Raw genomic sequence first — 27,936 nt, forward strand, 5'->3', positions numbered from 1 at the left:
CCACACAGCTGCTGGCTCACTCCCCCCCGGTGGGATGGGGGAGAGTATCAGAAGGGTAAAAGTGAGAAAACTCGTCCTGTGTACAGACTCTTTGCCTTAGCTGGATCCAGATTGCAGCTGAGTCATCAAAACCACTAAGAATGCATGCTGTAACCATGCAAACTTCACATACTGACCTTTAATCAGAAAATCCCTCTGCTGCTATGTCCTTTCTACACAAAGTAATGATTTTTCCTGTTACTACTGTTCTAAGCAAAGTAAGATTCAAAGGAGATTTTTTTTGAGAGGGACACAGTGGTCTGTATTACGTAATCAAAACAAACCTAAAGAAATCTTATTGATTCACTGAATCTTATCTTAGATGTAAAATTTGAACTTCCTGGACTGACTTTTATGGAGCATTGTGGTTTAACCCCAGCCGACAACTAAGCACCACACAGCCACTTGCTCACTCCTCCCCGGTGGGATGGGGCAGAGAATCGGAAGGGTAAAAGTGCAAAAACTCGTGGGTTGAGATAAAGACAGTTTAATAGGTAAAGAAAAAGCCATGCACGCAAGCAAAGCAAAACAAGGAATTCATTCACCACTTCCCATCATTAGGCAGGTGTTCAGCCATCTCCAGGAAAGCAGGGCTCCATCACGTGGAACAGTTACTTGGGAAGACAAACGCCAGCACTCCAAACGTCCCCCCCTTCCTTCTTCTTCCCCCAGCTCTATATGCTGAGCATGACATCATATGGTATGGAATATCCCTTTGGTCAGTTGGGGTCAGCTGTCCTGGCTGTGTCCCCTCCCAACTTCTTGTGCACCCCCAGCCTACTCACTGGTGGGGTGGTGTGAGAAGAAGAAAATGCCTTGACTCTGTGTAAGCACTGCTCAGCAATAACAAAAACATCTCTGTATTATCAACACTATTTTCAGCACAAATCCAAAACACAGCCCCATACTAGCTACTATGAAGAAAATTAACTCTATCCCAGCCAAAAACAGCACATGGAGAAATATTCTTGTTTAAGTACACAATGATTATAACCAGTAAAGTGTAGCCACTTTGAGCATGATGGCATCTGTTATATTGTGTGTTTTTAGTTCATGCTAACCAGCCATATACATTGGATATGAGCTGTTAACTTAAAAAAAAAAAAAAAAAAGGGAATCTAGAATTGCTCAGAAGCCTTCAATATGCTTTTGGAACTTACAGGGGAAACATTATGACAAGAACAAGAGACTTTCTCTTCTGATGTAGAGGGGTATTAGAGCTCTTCTTATAACTTGATGAGAATTTTCTCCATCATTGCAGAGTGACTACAGAAGTAATTTCTTCTTCCTGACCCTGATGTGCCTGTTTTCATGTCTTTAGTGCTGCCCTATCCCATTTGTATATGAGACAAGAAAGCAAAGTGGCTTTGTCACTGGACCAGATCAGCTGCTACCAAAAGGCACCGCAAGCAATGTGAGAAATTATCTCAAATACAAACATGTTTTATCTGGGGCAAGGGAAAGCCAAATTCTCCCAGCAGTAGGCACGCCAGTGGAATAAGGGCTATTAAATAACAGCTTTCTCACATAGAAACTCTCATTTTTTACCATATCATTTGTGACACTAGGTGCTAAGCAGGCATACAGCCCATGGTCTGAGCAGCTTTTTACAGCTGTTGTCGTAGCTGCCAGCATAGGTAGAGAAGAAGATCTGGCTGTGCAGTCCTTGACCTGAATGGTTCTGGGGTGCCTAATCCCTGTGGATTTGGACTACTCTGACTAAGACTGGGGACAGCTTTACTACTGGTAAACCCCAAAGAGTGAGTATGATAGAGAGCAGTGAGACAGACCGTGGATGTGTAGCAGAGGTGAGCTTATAGAAGTTATTAAATAATCTGGAGAATCAACAGTAGCTCTGCTAAAGTGGCTGTGCAGTCTGTTAACTGCAGAAGAGAGCAAACCTGATGCTCCCTTCGCAGTGCTTGGGGAGAGTTGAAAGCCCCTGAAGATGGTTCAAGTTATTCAATGAGATGAGCAGGGATTTGTCTGAAGTCACAGTGTTGAATGTGTGCCATTAGCAGTTGTTAAATATAAAAGCATTTGTAAAATCCTAGCCTTTGGTCAGCTTACTCAGGCTTCAGTAAAGTACTTGCCTTATCTGGAGAGCCACAGCTGTGACCCTGAAAGTAAATACTGTTCTTTCTTCCACAGTACCAAACAGGGATAACTCTTCTGTGAGCAGAAGGGTACTGCTCTTTTATGTAATGTAACCTGCTGATTTAAATGCCCCCCAGAGTGCAGTTACATCTTCAGACTCACTTTCCACCTCCCAGGAAACTGCTTCTTTTACCATCCTGTGCTCTCATGGGAGATGAGAGACTCTCCATCCCTCCTGCTGAATGTGCCAACAGTATGTGCCAATATAAAAGTTAAGACTCATTGGGTGAAAGAGTATGTGTACAACAGCAAGCATGAGTGCAGACTCTGGGATGGGCACTTAATATAGACTGGGAACTTGAGATCCAGCTTCTGCTCCAAGATCAACTTTTAAATTTTACAACAAAAGCCCATGAGGCCAGCCCAACATGCAGGGATTTCAGTAACACTGATACATGACTAATACAAAAAGTGTGACACCTATGGATTTATGCATAAGGGAGTAAGCAGCATGTTGAGTGGGATTTTTCGGGATAATTTTGAACCTATTTCTACCTAAGTTTCACCAAATGCATCCAAGTGCTTATCTTTTCGTAGGTTCAATTTGCCCTGAGACAAGTGGCACTTGGATGTGAACTAATGCTGAAATACGATCTATAATGAGCTTGGGATTCAGATCCAGCATGCAGCAATCTGAAAATGGATATCCTGAGTTTCTTACAGTCCCGAGATTGTTTTGCTAAATCAAAACAGCTTCAAACATTTTTATCTTTTAATCAACAGCCCAAACATGTACTAATAAAATCATGTTAACAATAAATTTTCATTTTGGAGTATTCTGACAGGGAAATAAACACTGTTGTAATGAAATCTACCAACTGCCAAAAGCCAGACTCTTCTACACTGCTCTTCTTTGCACTGGTGGAAATCTGCAGTTGTTTCCCTGACTTTAGAGGCAGAATTAGCACTTGCAGTGGAGTAACTCAAAGCAGAATCCAAGCTTTGTTTGTTATTAGGCACTCTGACTGTATAAATAAACACAGTAGGCAGCTGCTGTGTTGTTTTTTTTTTAAAGCCAGCTTGCATCTAATTTGCAAATATGGGCAATACTAATTTACCCCTCATTTTGTCTTGGGATTTCTAAAAATATGGGATGACAAATGCTAATTCAGGTAATGGTATTAATTCAAAATCTCAATTAGAGAGCTCAAAAAGAGAAGCTCTCACGTGAAATAGCTTATGTTAGCCTTTCAATGAGATTGTTCATCAGACTGTCTCCCGTGTCCTACATTCAAAGGGCATTTACAGATTTTCACTATGAATAAGAAAAAGAGAGGGGAAATAAAGTCTCCAAAAGGCAGCATGACTGCATTTCTTTTCTAACATGTTGTATCACAAAATCGCATCTGTTTTACTTGCACAGTAGAAGCCTACACTTCACCGAGACAATAAAACAGAAAAATAAAATCATAGCAAATGGAAAACCCAACCCTTTAGCACACCTAAAAGGCCATACTATCACCTGGAAACTGAAAGCAAGGCACTGTTATCCAAATCTTTCAAAACAGGAACAGCCACCACTTGACTGCAGTAAGAGATAGTGGTTTATCCTCCATGGTGTTTTTTTTTCTTTGAAAGTATCTTCTGAAAAGAACTGCAAGTCATTTACCAGCTTTTCCATGGTGTCATTGTTAATCATCAGACTTCCATGGAATGGAGAATGAAAACATGCTTCTGTTCTTGAGAAAAGGTGATCCTCAAATAATATGAAGTATGCCCAGGAGACGCTGTTCCGTTTCCAGTTATGTAAGGTTGCTTTCGTAGATGCATTGCCCATAGTCCTTAGTGCAGCACTTGTGTCAGTGGTTAGAGGGTTTTTGAACAGGTTGGCAATACCCTTTCAGATCTATTTGGTTCCTGACAGGTCTATTCTGTTACTGCTTTGTTCCTACTTTAAAATTTCATGTTACATTTCTCTATGCAATTTCTTCAGCAATTACCTTTTCCCTTTCTTTTCCTTCAATAAGAAACTAACTCTCCTTAGTCTCAGAGAGCTGGAGAATGGCAGTAGAGGAGGAAAGATTCCTTCTCCTCTTCCCTGACTGCAATATTCAACCTCGCAGCTACTAAGCATAATTTCATAGAGTAATATAGATTGGAGAGGACATCCAAAGGTCATCTGGTCCAAAACCCAACTCAAAGCAGGGCTTAGATCATGTTGCTCAGGGTCTTGTCTAGTTGAGTTTTGAATATCTCCGGGCATGGAGATCCCACGACCTCTCTGGATAACCTGCTCCAGTATTCGTCTACCCTTCTGGTGTAAAAAATTATCTTTACTCTTTATACTGAATATCCATCTCCCCAGATCTTTTCTGCATGTAAAGTTACCAATATTATGTTTAGGCTGCAATTAATATTGATTTAGACTAATATTAATTGTAATTAATTAATTGTAAAAGTATGCAATAAAAGGGAAGGAATGGACTCAGTGATTCAGGATATTCCTTTCAGTCTTGTCTATGGGTGGGATTCAGCTAGCAGATTTAGAGATATGGATTTAGAGGTTCATAAATATGGATCTGCATGTGAACTAGGTGTTTAAACTCCAGTTACAGTCTATGGGGATCTAGGATGGGATTCAGTTGCCCCTATGTAAGCTTTTAACACCATTTGAAATGCCCTCAAGTATCCTGCCCCAGAAGGGCATGTCTCCCAGAGATCATATGCCACCTCTGCCAGGCCCACGTAGGTGTTCCTCTGTACCCTAGAGAATCTGAAATGACACCAGACACCTATGGGCAATGCTATAGAAATAGTTCATACACATCATTGTATGAACTATAGAAATAGGATGCGGCATAAATGGCCAATGACATACAGGTAAATGATTACATTCGAAGGCTCGTGGTACAATGATGAATACAGTGTGAACCTCTTCCTTATCATCTCCCCACTTTTGGCAGCAGTGTGCTTAAACATTCAAACAAAAAGAGAAGACACAGCAAACGGTCAGCTTTATGTAGAACACCAGTTTTGCCAACTCTTTTTTCAATAACAAGGTCACAAGTACAAACCATCCAAAGGGCACATGTGACAAGTCATTTCTGTTCTCTGTACACGTACATGTGAAAGGAAAATTACCTAATAATTTCAGTTTTTATCCCTCAGGATCACTTCACAGTACATATTTTTCCACGTTTCTATTGTGCCATTAATCTTTATCCTGTGCCTTCTGCAGAAACTTCTTTTTTCCTCCCACAAAGGCTGCCAGGCTCCCGCTCTCCAAGGGGTCACAGGTTGCAGAGGAATCCACAGAAACAGGAAACCAGGCTTCCTCAGTCAGTTTTGAAACACCAAAACCTGTTTCCTTTCTACAAAAATAAAGCCTGTCAGGGCATCCTCTGGGTAGGCTCACTGTATGAGTAGCAGCTCAGGAGGAGGGAGAAGCTACAGGATTTCTTGCCTGGGAAATAAATGTGAGATAACTTGTAGCATTTACAAACCAGCAGAATGAAGGAGATAATCTTATTGCTGCTCCTATTGCACTTACAGAGTGGCAGCATTGGATTTAATACTCCAGGAAATCTCTGGACCACAGGCCAGGGTGGTGAAACCCAGACAAGCCACTCAGACTTGACTCCATCTCTGACCACAACTGTGGGGTCATCCCATTCTGAGATCCAAGCTGCCGAAGCGAGTGCCTCACAGGGACCTCCTTTTGCATCTTCAGGCAAGACTCTGGGAATGAAAGCAGTGAAGAAAACCTCCAATCCTACAACCACTACCCCTGCAAGCCAGTCAAATGGACACAGTGAAGGTAACTCTGACAAAGATAAGATGGGAAGCTCATCTAGCAGCAAAGGGACATCTCTACAGAGCAATGCTAGACAGGTCCCTCTCCAGCAAGAGGTCACTGCAAGCCGGGATACAGCTACAGGGAACAGATCTCTCAAGCAGTCATCCCACAGCACTGGTATCACCAGCACCCAGCAGGATGCCAACTCCAAAGCATCCAGCTTTGAAACTACCAGGGGAAAGTAAGGAAAGTTACATATTTTTTCTTGTCTCCTATGTACTGCTTAGGAATCGTTATTTTCCTGTTCCCAGTGAAATAATTGGCAAAAGTCCTAGTAATTTCAGTAAAATTGTTTTCTGGGCTTAAGGAAGACCATCTAAAACAAGCGAGGGACCAAACCTGCAGTATTTACTCAGTCAAAACCATACATTTGTAACAGAGTAAATGCTGCAATATTTTATTCCTCAGGGTAGTTATCTCAAAACCAACAGGAAAGTCATTATCATATATGGGTAGGAAAGGACTACAATAGATGTCTCCTTGTTTTATGCACAGTAAACTTTTGTTGATTTTTTTCTTTCTTTTCTTGTGGGTAAAAGAAATTGCAAATGCACTTTTTCATTTAGAATCTGTTAAAAAATGATTGTGTTTGTAAACTCCTCCACTAAACTGAAAATACAAGCAATTAAGTGTACAAAATGCATCCACGTCTGACAATTTGAAACACCTTATTCTGTGATAAAAACTTATGAAAAGTGGCATTGCAGGTGAATGTGCATTTAGAACTGTATAACTTAAAACATAATAGCTATGCATAGCAGAGTATATCAAATTGTACTGTTTAGTTCTATTGCTCTGGAACACTCAATTATTTTCTTTGTTCCCCAATGTCTTCAGTTCTCAATGGGGATGTTAATACTGACTTCGGAGATGTTGCAAGGTTCACTTAATTGCTGATATATATTCAGATACTGGTAGAAAATGGAAGACACAAAGGATTGGTTGTTTTCCATAGTATTTATGGAGAGTGGGCTTTCAGAATATAGATTTCTTCTTTTGATAGTACTTGCCCAAATGTTAGCATCCAAAAGGAGGAAAAACTTTTCCGCTTAAATTCACACAAAAGAGAACAAATCACCACTTAGAAGAACTCCTACAATTTTCTTGCTATGTGTGGCTGAGACCTAATGTTCCTTCAACTTAAAGAAAAGATGCCTGTTGACCTGAGCATGTTTTGGATCATGCATAAGTGAAATAACGCACAAAGACCAAAAGGAAAGGAGTCCTTTGCCTCCGCTTGGAAGAGATACCCCAGTAAGGAGCCGTCTTCCCCAGATAGCTTTCCTAGCATACTTTTCAGTTGTGAATGTCATCTGTTACAACACCTTACTACCGTGTTTGGCAGAGTGTCTGAGTTAACCTGAGTTAAATGGGTTCTCCTTACACGTGAGAACTGACAACAGCATCTCCATTAAAATAGGTCTTAACATATGCTAACCTTAGAGGATTTAGATTTCTCAGCTTTTTTCAAGAATAGTATTCCAGTGAAATTGATCTTCAGAAAAACTGTGTGAATCGGCAGGTATTGTTTCTACCTTTTACATAAGATGTAAATATAGAAAACAAAAAAATTAGTCTCTGGTGAACAAGGTCTCATATTTTATTTATCATAAGGGGATATGGTTGCAACTGCAGAGAGGCAAAATAAGCAAATCTTGTATTGGCTAGCACCTTGTTTCATGAGTGGTCAAGGAGCAACCTGCTGTGCAACATGCATAAAGGTTTTTGGGGTTTTTTTTGAGTCCATTGTGCAAGTTAAGTGATAAAGCTAGGATTGCATATCAAAGTTACAGGAATGTATAGCAGCATGAAACCCCAGCATAAAACAGAATGCTGAATCCCCACTGTCTTTCTGAAGCTGCTGGGCTACATAGCCTCTCTCTAGCAAATGGCTACAGTTCTAGGTGTGGCTCGATCCTTTTCACATTAAGATTCTTGTGTTACAAGCCTTGTCTTCCTACCGCATACAAGTGTTTTTACAATCAGCTAAGGTGTTTTGTGCTTTTCTTCCAGTTTTGCCACTGACCTGGACTGTGACTTAAGTAAATCACTTCACTATTCTGTCTCCCCTTCCCTATGAATAGACCTGGATGGATAATAAAGCTGCTTGTGACTCTTTTTTTTTAGTAAAGTCATGAAAAAATGCCAAGTCTAGTGTGCTCAGTGTTACCGATCACTGCTGTGAAACACCTGGAAAGCTACTGCTGAGAAACTATGCATAAGAACACAAGCATTTTTATTTATTATGTGCAGGTGTTATCCATTTCTAGCATATGTTTTCTTTTTTAAAAAAAAATCGTATTTTTATTGCAAATAAAGTGAAAAAGATGCTGTAAAACTTCCAATAAAGACATACAGCTTTCTTCAAGGTTTACTCATTTAATGCCTGAGTACAGCATGAATAACTCAATAGCAGATTTCATAGTTGTAAAGTGTACTACTTCTGAGGAAATTTGGAAGCACAATTTGCTTTTCAAATTTACTTTGAATTAAAGCAACTCTTTGGTTATAGTCTGTATTCCAACCTGAATTTTTGAGTGACCTTGTAGGAACTGCATGACTCTAATCCTTTATGGCAACCCATTGTGCTAACATATGTGCAGAGATGCTGATGTTAAGAGGCTCCATATAGAAGGAACAATAGAGAGAGGTCAGTGAGAGACAAGAGGAAGGAAAACAAAACAAGAATGAGCATTTGTTTTTTAATATATTTATAATTTTTAAAATAGCAATACATATACTTTGTTGGAGAGTCTCCAGGGCTGTCAGATTACCCACAAGGTACTGTATGTGCCCATTGTACAAGCTTAATTCCCAAATATCCCTTTCTGAAGAGGGTCATCTGCCTTACTGGCTTAATTACAAAGATAATTCCCTTGCTATCTCTACCCTAGGTTATCTGAGGACAATATTATGTACACATATCACATACATACTAGAACTAGATTAGAAAAAATTTCTTCTGGTTCATTCTATTTTTGCAAAATTCCTGTTAAAATGTCAGAAGAGCATGATTTGGAAACATTTCATGGATTTTCAAAGTCTGCACCTGAAGAATATTTCTGACAACCACCAAGTGTGGCAGGCAGGACACACCCAGATATGGCAGCTAGCGTCACCCCAGAGCCCAAATCGCCAGGCGCAGCTGTGGTAATGCTGCAGTGCCAAGATCAAGCTAGGAAGGCAAATCAGCGAGTCAGGATCAGGCCTGGTGATGGTGACCAGGGTTAAGACCCAGCCCAGTGATCACTGGGCAAGTCCACAGTGATGGGGCAAGGTCAAAGTTAGGCCAGGACGTCAGCTTGCAGGTCAGGATAGGCATAGGCACAATGTAGCCCTGGGGTGAACTTTAGTGGGGCTTCTGAGCCCATGGGCAGGGCGTATGGGTGGAGACCCCAGGTCAGGCTGGTCAGGGTGAATAAGACCCACAAGTGCCGTCAGGGTCCCGACACATTTCCATTTCATTTTATTGAAAGAAATGAACTATTAGAACTGTCAGAATAAATATTTTTTTTCCTACTGAAACAGAGCCATATTTGCCAAAGACCATGACTTTATTTTAAAAACTCATCTCAGATTGGCTTTTCAGGTTCCAGCAGAACTTCTGGGGGCAGAGACATACTGCAACAGGCAGTCACCTGATGAAGAGTACAGTCAGTAGGGCTAAAGGCTCCAGGTTCAAGATTCTGCTGTTAATAAGGCAAAGCTTGGCTTTGAGCCCCTCTGTATCACATCCCGATGTGGTATTTTAAGTGCTAAATATTGGGCATATCCTTATTTCTAAAACCACTAAACTATTCCTTATTCTTCACTGGAATGAAAATGCAATGAAATGCTGTTCTTTCGCAGTGAAGTGGAACAATTTTATAGTTAACCTTAGAACAGGTACAGGAGGACATAATTTATAGATTGTGTAGCTACCTGCTCTCAAACCATTCAAGAAGAGTGGTTTCTCTGGTGAGGTATCCCCCCTTCTGGGAGGGCCTGCACTCAAGCTTTCAGAAGGATAAGGAAACTTCATAGGAAGCACATCTGGAACGGCCTGAGCTGAAGGAAAATTCCTTTCTTCACTCCTAGTAATGAATTTGACTTAAGCTCTGCAATGTAAGCTTTATGTCTCTACAAACAAATATGCATCTTTTTTTTATTTCTACCTATCTTCAAATTTTCACGCTATCCATATCAATAAATAAAGAAATGCTGGAAAACTAGAGCTGTACTTCAGCAGCAGAGAGAGAGTTTTTCCAAAGTTCACTGACATTAAATGTGAGCACCAATTTGGTGTCAAAGAAGAAAATTGATGATACATTCTTTTCAGTTGAGCTCATGTGAGATACGTCTTTTTCAGCCTGTGGAGAGAGACACTTGCAATATTTCACTGTATAAAGCAGCTTAAATAACAGTGGTGCTATGGAGCAAGTCTGAGGCGGAGTCCTGAGACTAGCACACTCATCCTTCCATTTTGAACCCAATTTTATTAATTACTGTTCAAGGCAGCTCTGGAATACATGAGACATTCATTCAGGCTGTAAATTAACTGCACTCTCTCCACATTGTTGGACGGCTCTACATTACTCTTTTCTCTTAGTATGTGTATATTACACATTTTCCAATTATCATGAATCCACTGAGGGTCTTCATAGGCTTCCCCTGCCATTACCTTGGGTAGCGGTGAGGTGACAGTATTTTATTACTAAACACGGAACGGTTTAATAAAGTCAGCACCAGGGACAGATTTGCTTAGCTGTCACATGTGGTAGGAGTGCTGAAATATTTCATTCTCCTGACCAGACTTCTGCATTTCTCCCTGGAAATTGCTTTTGCCTGTATCAGCTTGGTAGAATTTCTAGCGTGCTGACAAATTAAAATGAATGGTTAAGCTCAGCAGATGGTTCAAATACACAAGACACGTAGAAACCTGATTTAACTGCCTAGCTAATGCAAGGTTCACAGTCTCTTTTGATCATGTCACTTTTTAATGGAGCAGAGATAACAATTCTTGAATCGATTTCTTAAGATTTTGCATCACTGTGCATTTACAATAAATAAAGTCATGCATGGCTTAGGTTTCTGCCTCACTAGGTATATTCACTATGACCTGGAAGGAGGAACCTCTTACACTGGTACTTAGGTTGCCTTGGTGGCTAAGTGTCAGAGCATGTTTGACAAGCAGCGCTTGCTTTGCCCTCACGATGTTGTATTCCAGCCATGCAGAAGACCGTCACAATGAACCCGTCTTGTCCAGCAGCATCTTGAACGTACTTCTGATGCTTGGCTGTAAGCCCACAATCTAATTTTCCTACACATGCTGAACGCAGTGTTACTCCTATTGCAGTCCTAAAGACCAAAGCAGATCATTCACCCAGGTGCTGGTATTCACTACTTTATTGCTATTTCATCCACAGAATAAATGAGGCAATGGATATAATTATGCAGTTCCATAATGATGCATGTGGCATGGTACCAAGAAAATGTAACTGTCCAAAGAGAATTTTAATGCAAGTATTTAGAGAGTGGTGCTGTCTTCTGCTGAGCACAGAAGTAAAACAGTTAACAGATGACTGAGACTGCAGGTGTGAAGTAGCAAAACATCTTACCGCATAGTGCAGATTAGGTACTACTACACACTGTACAGCAGCACTGGTACAGGGTAAAAGCTGCACAAGGTCCATGCGATTCACAGACTTTTTGTTTATATCAGTGCTATTATACCCCATGCATTGAGGAAATCCTTTCCACTGCTGATGTCCCATGCACAGAATGAGTTAAAGGATCTGTTTGCTCCAATGTGGTGGTCACTTTTCAAGTGGTTCCTGTACCGGGGTGGGAAGGAGTCATTGCAGGAGATGGTTTACCCAGCTTGCACCGTCTCCCAGAGAGACCCTGTAGGATGTTTTGTCTTTCAGGGAGAGAAGAAATGGTAAACACATGTCCATACAATTCTGTACTGTAGGTGATAAAATAATAATTTCTGAAAACCAGACAAAAATTCAGGAAATAACAAAATCCAAAGTTCTGGTTTTCTGAGACAGCCTTTCAGCAATGATGGCTAGGCAGAGTCATGACAGACTGTTTTCAGTAGCACAGGCAACATAGCACTGGGAAGAAAAAAAATCACATCTCCACCCAGCTTGCTTTTGAGACACTCACAAAGTACTTATAAAAGACAAAAAGCCCGGTATCTTTTTCTCTTAGCCTCCTCAGAGTCTAGTTATTTAGTTTTTCTGTGATCAGATTCAGATAAGCCACTACTATACAGATGACTTCTGAAATTTTTTAATAACGGTAATAAAGGTTTCCATTCATCTCATTACACTAACTATTACATTAATGCTCTTGCTTATCTTTGCTCTTGCTCTTGGTTTCATCTGCCATGGGAACAGCGAGGATTAGGAACAGACTGTTTTCCATCCCTACTGAAGTCTCTTCACCCCTCTGCATAGATTAGGATTACCGTAACAAACTGGACACCGTGGTAGGATTTACCTCCCAGCCACTGCAAACATTCGACTCTTTGCAACATTTCATTTAAGGTACACCAGAAACATCTGCTCAAGTCTGCACAGAAAATACACATTCTTACAAATCTGAATATAATTAATATTTTAGAAAACTGATGCTAATTCCTAGAACAGACGTGGCAAGGAAAAGGAGACCAGCAAGGTATCCCCATATGTTTTCCGAAGGCATTACCTGTGTTGCCAGTTAGAGAATGCAAGTGTTTCAAAAGACAATTTTTCTGCCAAATCTCAAAGCATCTATTCTGTATTACACTCCTGGTAAATAACATCATAGGTCATGAGGAAAAGCCTGGGAAAAAAATCACCTTGAATTTCACGGACTTTGGCTCAGATCCTTTTTGTTCGAGAGCCCCCTAAGAAATCAATCAGTGACAGCGTAAAGATAGAGGTCTGCGTGAGTAAGTGGCAAATCAGGTACAAAACAACTGGCAAGGCATTTAACCATTTAATGAAGCTAAATAAGAAAAGAGAAGCTGCCCAAAACAACACTATAAACAGATTAAAGAACAACATTCACCCCTCTGGAACTGGGTGGATCATCTTTTTTAACATTTTCATTTTGTCACTTACAAAGGCTTTTTTTTTTTGGTCAGTATTTCTCAAAGTGGAGAAGCCATTACTGACATACTGGAATCTCCTTTTCTGTAGATTACAAAAGGACTAACAAACCACTGAAAACCAGCACCACTGAAGGTCATCCGAGAAGCACTGACAGTAAACTAGACCAGAACTAGCTTAATGAATTTTTTACTCTGGGTCAATTAGATGATGGAAAATAAATTTATATTCCAGAGGAAAAAATGCAGAACTAAGACCCTTTTAAAGAGCAGTTTGTCTGGGTTTTCAAATGTGTTTTATTGGATGATTCTCAAAGCACATTAATCGATGTATTCTTGAAAGTCTAAAATCTATCTGTGGGAAAGTGATTATTTTGAAAGGCTCTGAACACAGAGGAGAAAAGGTCTAAAAGAGCTGATCTGGTTCACAACAAGACAACTTTCTAAATGCTAAAATAGTTCAGCAAAGTGCTAGGTAAGTGGAAATTGTGAATTAATTTTTGCAGCACAAGGTAGGACACACAATTGGTCACAACAGTAAATAAACACTTGGATGAGACAAAGAGGCTGTTCACAGTCCAAGGCTTCAGCACTGTACATACAAAAAAAGGAAATGAATGATGAGAGTAGAATTTGTGTTTTGTAATAGACAGGACAAAATGTCAGGACCCTGAGTCCTGAAAAAAACCATTAAACAAATGGTATGACTCCCCCCACCTGATACTTCAGTGTCAACAAGTCAGCTGTTTTTCAGGGCTAAAAACATCCTATAACATATTTTACCATCACATACTGTATTATATTGCATATCAAACGCACTTTTCAGAGGCTGTCCAGGTTTTCCATTCCAATCAGCATGTAAAACAGACTTCCCAATTTGATTTGTTTATGGTCAGTCCCTAGTGAGTACTGAATTTTTATTTCAGCTGAGATTCATACATGTCAGAGCAAAGGAAGCTAAGCAGTGAACCTAAAAAACTAATTGATTTTGGTTCAGGTTTATAATTTCTCTTTGAACTAGAGCTTATATTTTTGGAAGATAACTGTTGTTCCTTTAAAGATACGGAATTTACCGTTTCACTAGTATCAAAAAGGTGAGAGGTCTCCGTAGTCACCTAGTGGAGTTCAAAGGAAGTTGCTGAAACCAAAACCTAGTCTCCCATGCAATAGCAAAAAAACCTTGTAAGGATGCTTTTTATCCTTATAATCTGAGTGTTTACATTATGTCAATCAACATTATCTCTCCCCATCGAAACTTGGCAGGTTGTTTAAAGCAAACTGAAAATATATCACAGCAATGTACTTTTATACAACCTAAATTCAGGGCCTATACTCTGATTTTTGTGTAACAGTCTTTCAGACTGGAAAAGATCCTAGCTTAAAAAAAAAAAAAATAGAAAAAATTTATTTCTTCCACACCATGTCATTATATGTTTTTATGTGTGAATGCACTTAACCTACTATATTCAGAAGAACAATCATATCACCCAAAGGAGATAGATATATAAGCAGAGATCACAGGTTCACAGAATCATAGGATCATTCAGGTTGGAAGGGACCTCCGGCGGTCCGACCTCCTGCTCACAGCAGGGCTAGGTATGAGATCAGACCAGGTTGCGTGGGGCTTGATCCAGTCCGATACTGAGCTCCACACTCTGGGCTGGTGATTGCACAACCTCTCTGGGCCCTGCTCCAGTGCCTGGGTGTCCTCATGGGGAATAAGTTTCTCATACTCAGTCGGAACCTCTCTGGTTTCAATTTGGGCCTGTTGTCTCTTGCCTTCCTGCCATGTACTGCTGGGAAGAGCCTAGATCTAGCTTCTAAATAGCCTCCCTGTAGGGCCTGGGGGGCTGCTGTTAGGTGCCCTCAAAGCCGTCCCTTCCCCAGCCTGAACAAGCCCTGGCCCTTCAGCCTCTCCTCGCAAGGCATCTACCGACTCCAGATGCTCGTAGTGTCTTCCTACATCCTCTTTGATGAGGACAATACAAAATGAAAACAGGTGTAGAATTGAGATTAGTATTTCATAAACTCTTCTGTGAAATATGAATAAACCGCATACAATGTGAATGAGGCACATCCACCAAGCTGTGTATGGACTTTAACAATGGCTCCAGCTCTGGGTCCTTTTGTATTCCTTCAGCAACACAATAATCTCATTTTCATGATTCAGTGATGTTCAGCTGCGCTGATTCAATAGCATTTCTATTAAAAGGCAGGTAATCCAATTTACTCACGGATAAAAATAACTTATTTTCAGATATAATACGAAAAGGGCAGAACAAAATCTATACCCTTTGTGGCCTGAGTGCCACTGGTGTTCCTGTTGAGTGGCTTTAGGACCATTTACAAGGATTTGTGCTAACAAGCAAGTGGAAGCAATTGTGTACAGGTATACCTGATACTCTGTAGCTGGCAGTTTTTGTGAGGGTTTGTTTGTTTTTTTCTTGCTAATGTACCCAAAGAACAGTTTACAGTGGAAATGTGCTGTGGAAGGGGTCCTTGCAGTCTCATAAACTTCCACTCACCCTCTCACCCTAAGGAAATTATAATTTTTCGATGTTAGTGTAAATTGTACTTTGCTTTTCAGCAATATCGGGTACCACAGCATCAAGAGGACTGGTTCAAAGCCTGCTGGTCAAACGGGAACATTTCCATTGACTGCGAATGTATTCAGAACAATCCTGTCATAGACCAGATAACTTTACCAGCAAGCAGTCACAGCGCTCCTTCTTTGGAGTTAAACAAATTCATTTTCTTCTTTTGCTGCCCTCCTTCCTGCAGGCCCTCTGCTCTCCCTCATCATCCCCTGGGAGCTCACCAGAAGGCGGCGGGGCTCTCCCTCACCCTTGGCGCCGGTGAGCCGTACGAAGCGATGAAGCCCCGCTCCGGGCTGTACCCGAATTTACAAGACCACAGCACTCCCCCGGCCCGGCCCCCTCGGCAGGAGGGAGCGGGGTGGCGGTGGCGGACAGACGCGCCCGTACGGCCCCACGCGTCGCCGGCGCCGCCAGCGCCGCGGAGCGGCAGGCGCGTTAACCGCCACCGGCGGCTTCCCGCCTCTGCGGGCAACGGCCGCCACCTGCCGGCCCTGCCCGGCAGCGCCTCACACCGCCCCGCCTCGCACCGCCCCGCCTCGCCTCCCAGCGCCTCAGGCCCAGCGCCCCTCGCTCGCCCCGCCGTCGCCTCACGGCGCCTGGCGCTGCCTCAGGGCAGAGCCGGTAGCCGGCTGCGCTTTGGGGCGGGGGGAGGTCTCAGCCAGGGGCCGGCTGCCGGCAGCAGCAGGCAGGTGGCGGTGGCTCCCGCACGGCGGTGGCAGCCCGCGGGGGGGGCGACGGGGTGAGCCTCCCTGCCGCTTCTGCGGGTGGCGGCGGGCAGCTCAGACGGGGCACCCAGGCTGCCACCAAAGAGGTGGTAAAGCAGAGCATAAGCCCTGCTAATTGCGAATTAGGCGAGGCTTTTAAGAGTGCTGGCAACACGCCAGTGAAGCCATGATGGGTTTAAGGGCTCTTGAGTGTCCCCTGAGTCAGGAGGCAGGGATGTACGTAAGGGCACGTGCTTATACAGCTACTTCAAACCAAGTGGGGTATTTTTTGTCATATAAAGTCAAGTCTAGCTTCAGAAGTCTGCACAGTAAATTAAGACACCGTATTTGCTGTTTATGAAAGCTTAAACAAGAGTAGGTAAATAACTACTGCTGAGACATTACCATTGTCATTGGACGTTGGACATAGAACATTGGTCTCCCAGCAGTGCATCACAGGGCAGGTTTCTGTAGGCCACATGGTTTCATTTTGCAGACGGGGAGGTTGCTTTTTGCAGGGAATAGCATCCCTTTGAAGTTGCAAGATGTTGCCCAGTGATTCACACCATATATATATATACCTCCATATCATGAGGCTGGTGTAAGTCACTGAGGATGAGTCAGCTGAACACAGGGGAACACTACAGTAATCTGTCTTACACTGTTAGAAACAAGCTTTTTTTCCAGCTGGGGGAAACACATGTATTATTGGTACATACTCACGTAGACTGGGTGTTGGGCTTCCTGCCATGGACACAGTGCAGGCAGTCCTTGCTTACAATTGCCCCGAAGCTACTTCTGTTTCACAGTTATCTCTAGGCTGCATCCTTTCTATTTTCTGGCCAACTGTGGAAATGAAGAAATGCTTCACAGGAATGTTTTCTCTGTGGAAAAAGAAACGGGACTGGTATAAGCAGAAGAGAAGCAAACTCTTCCGAGAGGATATTAACGCAAGATCTGAATAAGCTGTACGGGATGCGTAGGATCCCAAAAGCTAAAGACAGGCTTAAAGGCACCATCTGGGTCCCACTAATGCCCTGCCAGTTGTAGGTACTTTGCTCCAGCCGCGTGGGCAAGCTCCATGGCCCATTTGCTACTCAGGACTTTGAATTCGCAGTGGCCATAAACCCCAGAGGACTGAGGCCTGCCAAGGCTGCAGAGTAGACATGCTTATTGATTGCAAAAGAAGCAAATGCTGCTCTTTGTACTATGCCTTACTTCACAGATAGGGTGAAACTGCACTTGATGCAGAGTTGGGGTAGCAGTATTTTGATTCGAGCTAGAAATACTGCTGCAAATATCACAAGCAAAGAGGCTATTTCTAAGGCCTGAGGACTCAATGGTATTCTCCCACACCTTGCTACCAGTGAGTTTTCTTGGCTGTCCTGGTTTCGGCTGGTATAGAGTTAATTTTCTTCTTAGTAGCTGGTACAGTGCTGTGTTTTGGATTTAGTGTGAGAATAATGTTGATAATACACTGATGTTTTAGCTGTTGCTAAGTAGCACTTACCCTAAGTTAAGGACTTTTCAGTCTCCCACGCTCTGCCAGCAAGCAGGTGTGCAAGAAGCTGGGAGGGAGCATACTGGGGCAGCTGACCCAAACTAGCCAAAGGGGTATTCCATACCATGGAACATCATGCCCAGTATATAAACAGGGGGGAGTTGGCCAGGAGGCATGGATCATGGCTCTGGCATCGGTCAGTGGGTGGTGAGCAATTGCATTGTGCATCACTTGTCTTTTCTTAGGTTTTATTTCTTTTTTGTTGTTGTTGTTATATTCCTTTTCATTACAATTATAATAATATTATTATTAGTTAGTATTATATTTTATTTTACTTTAGTTATTAAACTGTTCGTATCTCAACCCATGAGTTTTACTTTTTTTCCTGACCCTCCTCCCCATCCCGCTAGGAGGAGGGAGGGGGAAGCAGCTGCATGGTGCTTAGTTGCTGGCTGGGGTCAAACCACGACACTGGCCAATACATGCAAGAGGAGGATGAAATCTGTCACATGGGCTTTATGCCAGTCGGGGACTTGCACTGCTCTCTCCAGGCTGGATTTCTGTTGTATGTTGCGAGGATTTTGTTTTGTTTTTAAATACAGCTTTCCTGATTGAAATCAGGCTTAATGCTAAAGAAATGCCAGGCTCCTGCAGCTCTCAACAAAATCTGCATGTTAGAAGCCTGTGTTGCTGATCTGGAATATATTATTCCATGGAGGGTAAAGAGGATTTTCAGGTTTAAAGTCCTGTTATGCAAATCAGTTGTCTTCTGTTCTGCCTTTGCATTAACACAGCCTGTCATAGTTCTTCCGCCACGCTTCATCTTCTATTTCCAAATCTACATTTTTTCAGACAATTTGATTTCAAAATTATATTTGCATTCTTAACATCTCTTAATGAGCTTATTTCATTGGTAGCGTAAACCTAATTATGAGTCACACCAGGGGCTCTTTTGCTGTGAATATTTCCTCCAATTTAGCCTGATCAAAGATTGCTGGGCTATGTGAGAACCACAGCTTCAGACATAGCACTCATGTAGCTTAAGAATGAGTTAAATATTTTAAACAGAAACAATCTGCTCAGGTTGAGTTAAATTTTTGGTAGACACCAGAGGCTGAGTTCAGACTATCTTTAAAAACCAAGAGCAGTCCTTAATGGACATATTTCGGATGTATTGTACCATGTTTTCCTTTGCAGGGCATCTCCAAATGGGCAAGTTCCAATAGCGGTTACCTTGAAGCTAGCCACCCTCAATAATAATGATAATTAGTGGATTTACAATATGAATTTTAAAAGGTAGATTTTTTTTTTAACTGGACTCTCTGTATTTTAAGGCTTTCATGTATTTTATAACTGCTTTTTATGCCTGTTTTCATTGTTTTATCTTTTCATTGACCACATTTGCTCAGATGTAAAATGGAATTCACTTACCAAAAATTGTACCCCAACCGTGTGCACTGCAGAAAAGCTCGTCACTGACAACACTGCTATATGTCTTCCGCTTAATCCCTTTCTCTGGTGAGCTGTCAGATCTGCACGTGAGGGTAGAGCGCAGGCTAGGGAGCCACAAGCTCAAGTCCTAACCTCACCGCTGTCTCATTGTAGCCCAGATTTTAAAATCTGACTCCTATATTTGGGTTCTTGATTTGCGGAGGTGGTAAGCTTAGCACCCAGCTGCCCAAGGTGTTGGCTCTTTGTTCCTCACTTTCCAGACAGCTAGTGTGCAACAGTAAAAGTAGTGTGGTACTGCATGACTGCTTGAGGTGGTGTTATCACTTCAGATGTCTTCTGATCAGATTTTATATACCATCAGTTAATTGCTGAGAGTTATTCAGGAATTTAGATGTTTACAGTCCCTATACCGAGTTTAAATCATAAGCAAACCACCATGCTTAGTCAGAGCTCCTCCTGAATAGACCACTGTCAGTCTGGCCCTGTATCACTTCCTGCATTTGTTAAGAAATGTTTAGTATCCCATTCATATGCTGCGAGATTTTTTTTTTTTTTAATCTCTGTGCTGCACTTCAGAAAAAAAATACAGTTTTTAATCTTGGGTATGAATATGCAGAACCCTCACGACAGCTGTGAAATGGAAGAGACCTCATGCCTGTAGTGAGAAAGGAGCTCAGTAGTAGTGCCCTGGGCAAGCTAACAGGCCTTGGTGATCCCAAGCAACCTCACCTGAAACCTCCACCCACACTCATGGGCCAGCGGCTCCATTTAAGCCCGGGCCTGAGCCTTTTCTCCTTATAAAGATGCTTGTCTCTAGTAGTTTTCTTGGACCTGACTTGTTACCTAGCCTCTGCCTGATACTTGCTGGGCTGCTAATTGACCTGTTCCTGTCACCCTGCTGCTCCTTACCTGTCTCTGGTGCGGGGGTACTGTGTGCTGCTGGTGAGGCCAGTGCCTAGCTTGCGTGGTTGCCCCTCCAGTCCTGGCTTACCTGCTGTTAGGGAGGAGCCCTCCTCTCGCTGCTCCCTGGTGCTCAGCAAGGAAGCCCCATGGAAGAGCTGTCTTCCTGGTCGTGCTTGTAAGGGAGCTAAGTGCCCTGCCATGTCCTGCTCCTACAGAACACTTGGCAAGAGGGGGTGCCTATCCTCCCTTGCTGCTGCAGAAGTGTGTTGAAAGGGATGGAGCTACAAGCTCGCTCTCTGGCTAACTGTTGGCAAAGTTTAACTGCAAATATCATTATTATTTAGTTACTACTGCTAGTCTCTATGTGATACAGGAGACTGTAAAGGACACTTATGCCCCAGCCAGAGGAGTGGTGTAAGTAACTTCATGATCCCTCTGCAAAACTCAAAAGACTTAAGTCTCCTTTTGATTCTGCCAATTTTATGTGTCTCAAACTTGCATAGAGTTGCTCCTGGCTTCCACAGAGGTGGTGAGAAGAGTACCTAATCTTTAAGCTTATGGTTGAGAGCTGCATTTAATTTTTAGCAAATATTTATTCATGGAGTCTCTAATTTATACACACAGACAAAAGGCTATAGCTAGAGGAGACAGAACATAAAGGAAGCATCAAACAAAAGCACAGCCTTTTTATACCCAATTAAAAAGAAATATTATCCTTGAGAAAACTCTCAAGGAAGTGGAGAGTGAGTGAGCGAAATCAGATCAAAGAGACTCAATAAAACCCCATTTTATATGAAACACATTATTCATCAATCAAACAATATGTGTTGTGTGAGGGAGCACCACAATGTGATACTGACAGCAGAAATACTGAGAGGTTCAGTCTGTTGACCTTCCTTAGCATCTTACTTCCTAGCTTATCCTGCTGTTTTCTCAGGAATCGTTTTCCAAGTAAAGCACTACTGAATTTAATGCAAGTGCACTGGTAGGATCTCAGTAGACAAAAGCAATCACTTAAGGATAGACGCTGATACTATTTTGTGTTTCGTGCTGCTGTTCTTGTTTGAAGCAGTGTAAATCTGTACTAATGCCAGTTAAGTGAATGGAACTAATCTGGTCTTAATTGTATTTTGATTTCTGCTGTAAGGAGCCCATAGCAAGATACTGATTTCAGGGCCAGCTGGGTAATGTAAATATATATTTCCTTACTGGATTATGAAACACTAACAGAACTACTACAACTGGAAGCAAAGGTTAGCAGCAAAACATGCCCAGGAAGACAAACTTTAAGTTCTCATATGAAAATATTGGTATGGAAGTACTTGCAAGTTTACCAGCCCTACAGCTGAAACAATGTCTTGTCACTAACTTGCCAAGTCAAAAATGAGATATGTTTCAGCATGAATAAGGGAATAATGTATGACCCTGAGAAAGGCTGTACTAAGTTGGGGGGGGGGGGGGGGGGGGAGGGAAATCACTACTAGACCAAACAGACATTTGTTCCACTGGCAGAAGTGCAATACTACTTTCTTCAGGATGCCTTCCAATCTGCAGCTGGGGGACTTCCCGAGACAGAGGTTATAGCTACAACTTTACATTTAAAAAAACCCAAACCAACAACACCCTAGTGGCATGTTCTTTCATGAAATCATTTAACTGCTTTTTAAAAGCCATTTTGGCTTCCCAGGCTTCCAAATCTGGCACAGCCTATGTTTGTGGAAACACCACCCTGACCCTTTTTTTTTTCTTTAAGTTTAAACCTGTTTTGTTTTGATGCCTCTTTGTCGTAACAAGACCAACTGAATAATGAACGCCATGACTTCCCATCCCTCCTACTCTTCATCTTCTATTTGTATCTTTCTTTTCACCTCTCTTTAGGATGTAGGAACAAACCTGAATTCTGTATTCAAACTGTGGGCTAACCATAAACTCATATGCAGCAACAAGGAATTGGTGTACTGAAACAGTGGTGATTTCCGTTTGTTCTCTAGTCCTTACCTAATAATTTCATATATTTGATTCACTAGCTTAGTTAATGCAAAATACTAAATTGGCATATTCAAATGACTCCAAGATCTGTTTCCTGATGATTGTTAATTTAGGTAGTCATACTGTCTGTATAAGGCTGTCTTTATTTGTACCTGACTCTGCATTACAAGACCCTTTTCTGACACTTAATTAGTTGGAAATTCAGTATCATGAGATTTCTGCAGTTCTTCAAGATCAGCTTTAGGTATACTACACAAAATTATTTTGTATAGCTCTGTATAACTCTCGTCTCCTTATTCATCTATTTTCCCACTCATTAATGAATATGATGTCTATTACAGATTCATGTGGGATTCTGCTGATAAACTGTTTCTTGAGAAAGCTAACTAGTCTTTCACCTCTCTGATTTAATGCCTTATTAATCTGTAACAGGATCTATCCTCTTACTATGTGACAGATTGCTTTTTTTCCCTCTAATAGCTCTTGGTGAGTGACCGTGCCAAAAGACTCTGAAAATCACCCCTTTATCTTCCTGCTTCTGATTCAAAGAATGCCAATAGATTTCTGAGGCATGATTTCCCTGTACAAATCTGTTCTGAGCCGTTATTCAGTTTGTAATTTCTACTTAATTCCATTCTCTACTGTAGCTTCTACCAAGTCACCTGGTTTCAAAATCCGATTTAACAGTTTGTGGTTTCTTGCAACCTCCCTAGAATCCTTTTTAAAAAAACCAAACCTGGCCTTGCACTCGCCAGCTCCTACATCCTGTGCTGCAGTGATCAAGAGTTTGATCATTTTGTATGTGACTTCCTTCTCTGGGTGGGTAGCCAGTGGCACAGGTAAGTGTGGAACTATGGCACATTATCGCTGTGTGTGGCTTTGACCACAAAGTGCACTGCACAACACAGTCTACACGTACTCACAATATTGCTGAGGAAAGGGAGGAAGAGTAGAAATGTCTATCCGTGAACTGAAAGCTATGGGTGGTTAAAAACCTTACTGAACAATCCTTTGAATTCTGGATAAACAGTTTCTGTAGTCTGAAATGTAGGTGTATTTTAAGACCTGTCATTACTGCAGTCTAGAAGAGCTTCTTTGTACTTGGTGCTCCACAAACATTTACAAAGAAAAAATTAGATTTGCAATATAAATATATGTAGAGACGGAAAAATGATTGTCTGTTTTCTTTGTTGTTGATGGGTGGCTGAAGCACAAACACTAAGTAATTGCCCAAGACTACATTGGCAGTCTGAGAGAAACCAAACTTAATTTTCATAACTTAGTCCTATCCTTAAATTATGGGTTTAACTTTCTCCTTTAAGTATCATATATCATCATATTGTGGAAAATGTTATTTGTACTTTTAATTATATTTACCTTCTGTATCTTACAGAAACTGGTGTGCTTATGTCCATACCAGACTCTTACCTACAGTGGTAGTGGACAACCTGGAAACCTTCTCATCAGGCAGAGCGAAGCCTTGCACTTGGCGTATTGGATCCTGTGCTCAGAGGTGTGTAGAACTAGGAAGAAAGAGTACTTGCAAGTACTTTAATTATCACCAGCTCCATAATTAATACAATCATGACTTTAGAAATGAAAACAGGAGGGAGCAGATTAACGTGTTTCCAGGTCTCATCTTCACATGTCCCTATAGCAAGTATAAAAGCTCATGACTTGGCATGCCTTCATTCTGGCACCCTCTGATCCGTTCAAAGTCTTCAAGTAAGCCCATTGCCTGCTCCCCTCTTCCGGAGACTGCAAGGAAAGGTGCACACGTACAAAGCTTTAAAGCACATGTGGGGAAGAAAATCCTTTCTGTGCAGTTTTCCATGCTGGGGCTTTGTTGGAGCAAAAGGCTTCCCCTGAGAGGCATAAATGTTTTTGTTGTTATCTCTCTGCTGGGTGCTTATTTCTGGCATAGCTTTGGTCAAGCAGTGAACCTAGAAAAGTAATTGGCCTGGATACAACTTGTAAATAATGACTCTGTTAAAAATATTCAGATTGTCTCTTGTGGTTTGAGTGCCTCATAGTATTCTCCAAACACTAGATTTCGGTAGTAAATGAAATTGGGTTTTAATGCATGGGCCTGGAAAATGGCAAACTGAAACAGCACCAACAAAACAGAGGTTGTAACACATTTTTCCTTTTGAAAAATTTCAAAAGCCTCTTACAAGTCAGTTTGACTGTTGTGAGTATTGTCCTCTAGGTGGTACGGCAGAACAAGCTTAAAGCTTTGAGGTGAAACCAGGAATAAAGTAACCTTAGGATTTGGTGACTCTGAAATACGGTCGATTGTATTGCAAAACTGTGGAGTGGACCCTGTGGTTGAAATGTTGCCAGTTTTTTTTCTAATTCAATCTAGAAGATTCACAATAACTCTGATTTCTTTTTTGTAGGAAAATTAGCTCCTTGTGCTGCTCCTGTAAATAAGTCTCTACTATATACATTTCTGAGGCTTGTCTACGTGGAGAGTTATTTTTGAAATAGCTATTCCTGATTAACTCCTTTCATGGACACTTCATTTTTATGAGTGCTTTCAGGAATGGATTATGCTAATGCAGAATAAGGTAGTTTTATCATAAAATAAGACCATCCATACAGCAAAATAACTGAGAAATCTCTTGATTTCAGTTCACCTTAATCTTTATTGAGTTCTTGCTGCTGAAAAAGGCATTTCTCAGAGGCAAAGCTGGCTGAGGACACATGCAAAGCTCCTGCCAGCTGCTATGAATTTTAATATATATAATATTACATCCCTTGTGAAGGGGTGACAAGATTAACTACAGTGTAAAACGAGGTGGCATTTTTTAATTCATTGGGAGGATATTTTTTGGTCTGACAGCCTTCAATTTTGTCCCCCTTTCTGGAATGATTTAGACAGGGATTGTGTGTCCAAAACAGTTCTGTAACCATTTTATCATTGTATTTTCTGAGATTTGAGGTGTTCTTCATATTAGTGTTTAGCAACTAGCAGAACTGTGCGATATTCTTTTTATTTAAACTTTTTATTTAACATATTAAAAGAGGCAAGTAGATATGCTGTAGTTAGTTTCTTCTGTATGCCCTACTGCAGTGTGTTTATTCTAAACTGACTTCTCTGTGAAGTTAAGAAAGCTAAAAGAAGTGATGAAGTAGCCAGGACACGCAGAATGTATTGGAACACAGAAACAAAATTGCTGCTGCCTCTGCAGTTACATACTGTAGGAGTAATAATGGAAGCATCACAATTACATAGCCATACCCTCCTTACATCGACTTCCAGAGTGGAAATTTTCACGCTTTATCGGATTAATGTTTGTATAATCTTGTTTAAAATAATCAGAATGGAAGGCTTCCAGTGTGCACTAAATGTGAACTGATGTGGCATAAATTCATTGTGAATGCTTTTTTTCACTGATTTCAAAGAAAACGGTATATCACAATTGTATTTGTGGCTCACTGTCCAGTTTAGTAGATATTAATTGTAATATCTTCCATAAAAGTTAGCAGTATTTGACTCCTGAATGATATATTCATGGAAGACGTCTGACAGCACTAAATAGACATCAGGTTCCTTTAAAATCCATGCAGACGATCTGAAGGCTGCAATATTAAAACTGATTGCTATTGTGAACCAAACCCTAGTTAGGCTTCACTTTCAGTTTCAAGCAGTTAATGAAAGGATACATTTGACACATAAGATAACATAATGTAGTTATACAGGTACCCTACAACTCCCATTTGGTCACCTAAAATAGGTTTAAAATGTTCTTGTTTTGCAGGTCCCAGACAACAACACACCAGGCCTACAGAATCAAACATAAAATAGTAACATCGCTGGAGTGGAAGTGCTGTCCTGGGTACAGTGGGCAAAACTGCCAACCCAAAGGTGAGTAGAGTTGTAAGGATTTGAAACTATTCACTTCAACAAAAGAAAACAATGCAATCTGATTTGGGAGCAAGTGGCTCTGCTGAGAATCAATACAGTCCTTCCTGTTAATTTAAAACCAGGAAAAATGCACAGTAAACTAAAACGCTTTGGGATGTTGACTCTTCCGTGCACATGAATTTCCAGAGTAGCTCAGCAGAATGTCCTTTCCTCTTTTCCACTCTAAATAAAACTCATAAAATCTTCAGCCTTATTCCATTTTGCTAAAATATGGAGTTTGCATTCAGTGCCTCTATACTTTTGACCTTTTAGTTATTGAGTATTGCAGTGCTGGGGATATTAAATCCAGGTCCTCTATTGAATACTTGCTGTAAAATTCATCTACAGCACTGTGACTCTTTTGGCTTTCAGTTTCAGGCTCTAAGAATATATTTTAGACACGATAAAATAATGTATCAACTTTGTTTTCCTCTGAATTGAATAGGACTTTTGTTGTTCATTTCAACAGCGACTGAATTTTACTAGGTATTACACATGATCCTTGTATAATTGTGCCCTTTTTTGACAATAGTGTTTTACCTCTGCCCTGGTGATCAAACACATGGCAATGTACTGTAGTTTAACATCTGTATAATAGCTATTTCTTTGCTGCTGGCCTTAAACAAGCAGCCCTTGAAAAATAAGATATGGCATCAGCATACATATTTTAAATGAATGAATATTACAAGAAAGGCCATTAGATGTGGTAGGGAATTCAATCAGCAGTGGTAAAGTAGAGGCTGTGATTAAAAATTAATGTAGAGGAATGAAGAGAAATCACTGTTATTCACATCCAGAAGGGAAATTTCAATGCTGAAGAGCCAGAACCTCAGCAGGCACAGAATTCTCTTCTGTGCAGCTGAGCGTGGAGTCAGATATTAACATGGGACACAGTCAGTCAGCAAGGCTGTCCAGTGAGCATGGATCAGATGTTTTAAAGGTTTGCTTTTAAAAAATGCAAACATTAGCAAAAATAGATTAAAAAATTCTTATTGAAGGGGGACGCTACAGTTGATAAAATTGAAATGGCATCAGAACAACAGGGAAGCATTGACCAGGAAAAAAAGCTGTATAACTCAATTTGTAGTGGCATCTGTGTAAAAATAAGCATAAAGGAAAATGTTGTCAAGTGTTACAGGAGCAGGTTTGAAATTACATCTGGGTTCTATTTTCAAAACTCTTCTGGCTTGCTGAATAACATGGGGAAGCCACTTATAATCTGCATACCCAAGTTTACCCATCTAGAAAATTGAGATGACATTTATCTCACAGGGGCACTGGGATATTTAATTAATTAATGCTTGTAGAAGTGCTTAAAGAGATTGGGATGAAAGGTGTTATGTCAGAAAGGCTCTTCTTCCCCGCTTCTGGAATCCTGCCTCCCATGAGGAACAGACCACCAGCACAAGCCCTGCCTGTATTATTCAATTCCCATGAAGGGATGTCAGCTAATGATCTTGAACAGTTGGGAGCCCAATAGCCTTGTCTTCAGGCACTCCGTTTCTACAACAGCGGGAGCAGAGACATTGTAAGCTCTGACTAGGGCTCTCCAGAGTCGCTGAGCCCTCTGCTTGGCCTCTCTGCACTTGATCTGCTGAACAACAGAACTGTTATTGAAGGGTTTCTGTGCCAAGGGAACTGGGGTATTCTGACAATATGTTTTAGATCCTGGGAAGGCACTGTTAGTGTGATGTGGGTTGCTTGTAACAAATGCTAATTCAAAACGCCTTCTGGTTTAACTTCTCTCTCAAACCAAGTGAAATCATACATAACTATTTCAGTCTGATAGTCTAGGCAGGAGGAAACACTT

General features: G+C 41.2%; 1 protein-coding gene across 1 annotated transcript in view; it reads left to right on the forward strand.

Moving 5' to 3' along the window:
• The first annotated feature begins 5,646 nt into the window (after window positions 1-5,646).
• Window positions 5,647-27,936, forward strand: part of MMRN1 (multimerin 1) — a 47,731-nt gene continuing 25,441 nt past the window's right edge. Inside the window, exons 1-3 of the mRNA XM_050896591.1 lie at window positions 5,647-6,173; window positions 23,610-23,729; window positions 25,981-26,087. Coding sequence (XP_050752548.1) covers window positions 5,647-6,173; window positions 23,610-23,729; window positions 25,981-26,087 — 754 coding nt within the window. The remainder of the gene's footprint in view (window positions 6,174-23,609; window positions 23,730-25,980; window positions 26,088-27,936) is intronic.

The sequence above is a fragment of the Gymnogyps californianus genome, chromosome 4 (genome assembly GCF_018139145.2).
Source record: "Gymnogyps californianus isolate 813 chromosome 4, ASM1813914v2, whole genome shotgun sequence".
Classification (NCBI taxonomy): Eukaryota; Metazoa; Chordata; class Aves; order Accipitriformes; family Cathartidae; genus Gymnogyps; species Gymnogyps californianus.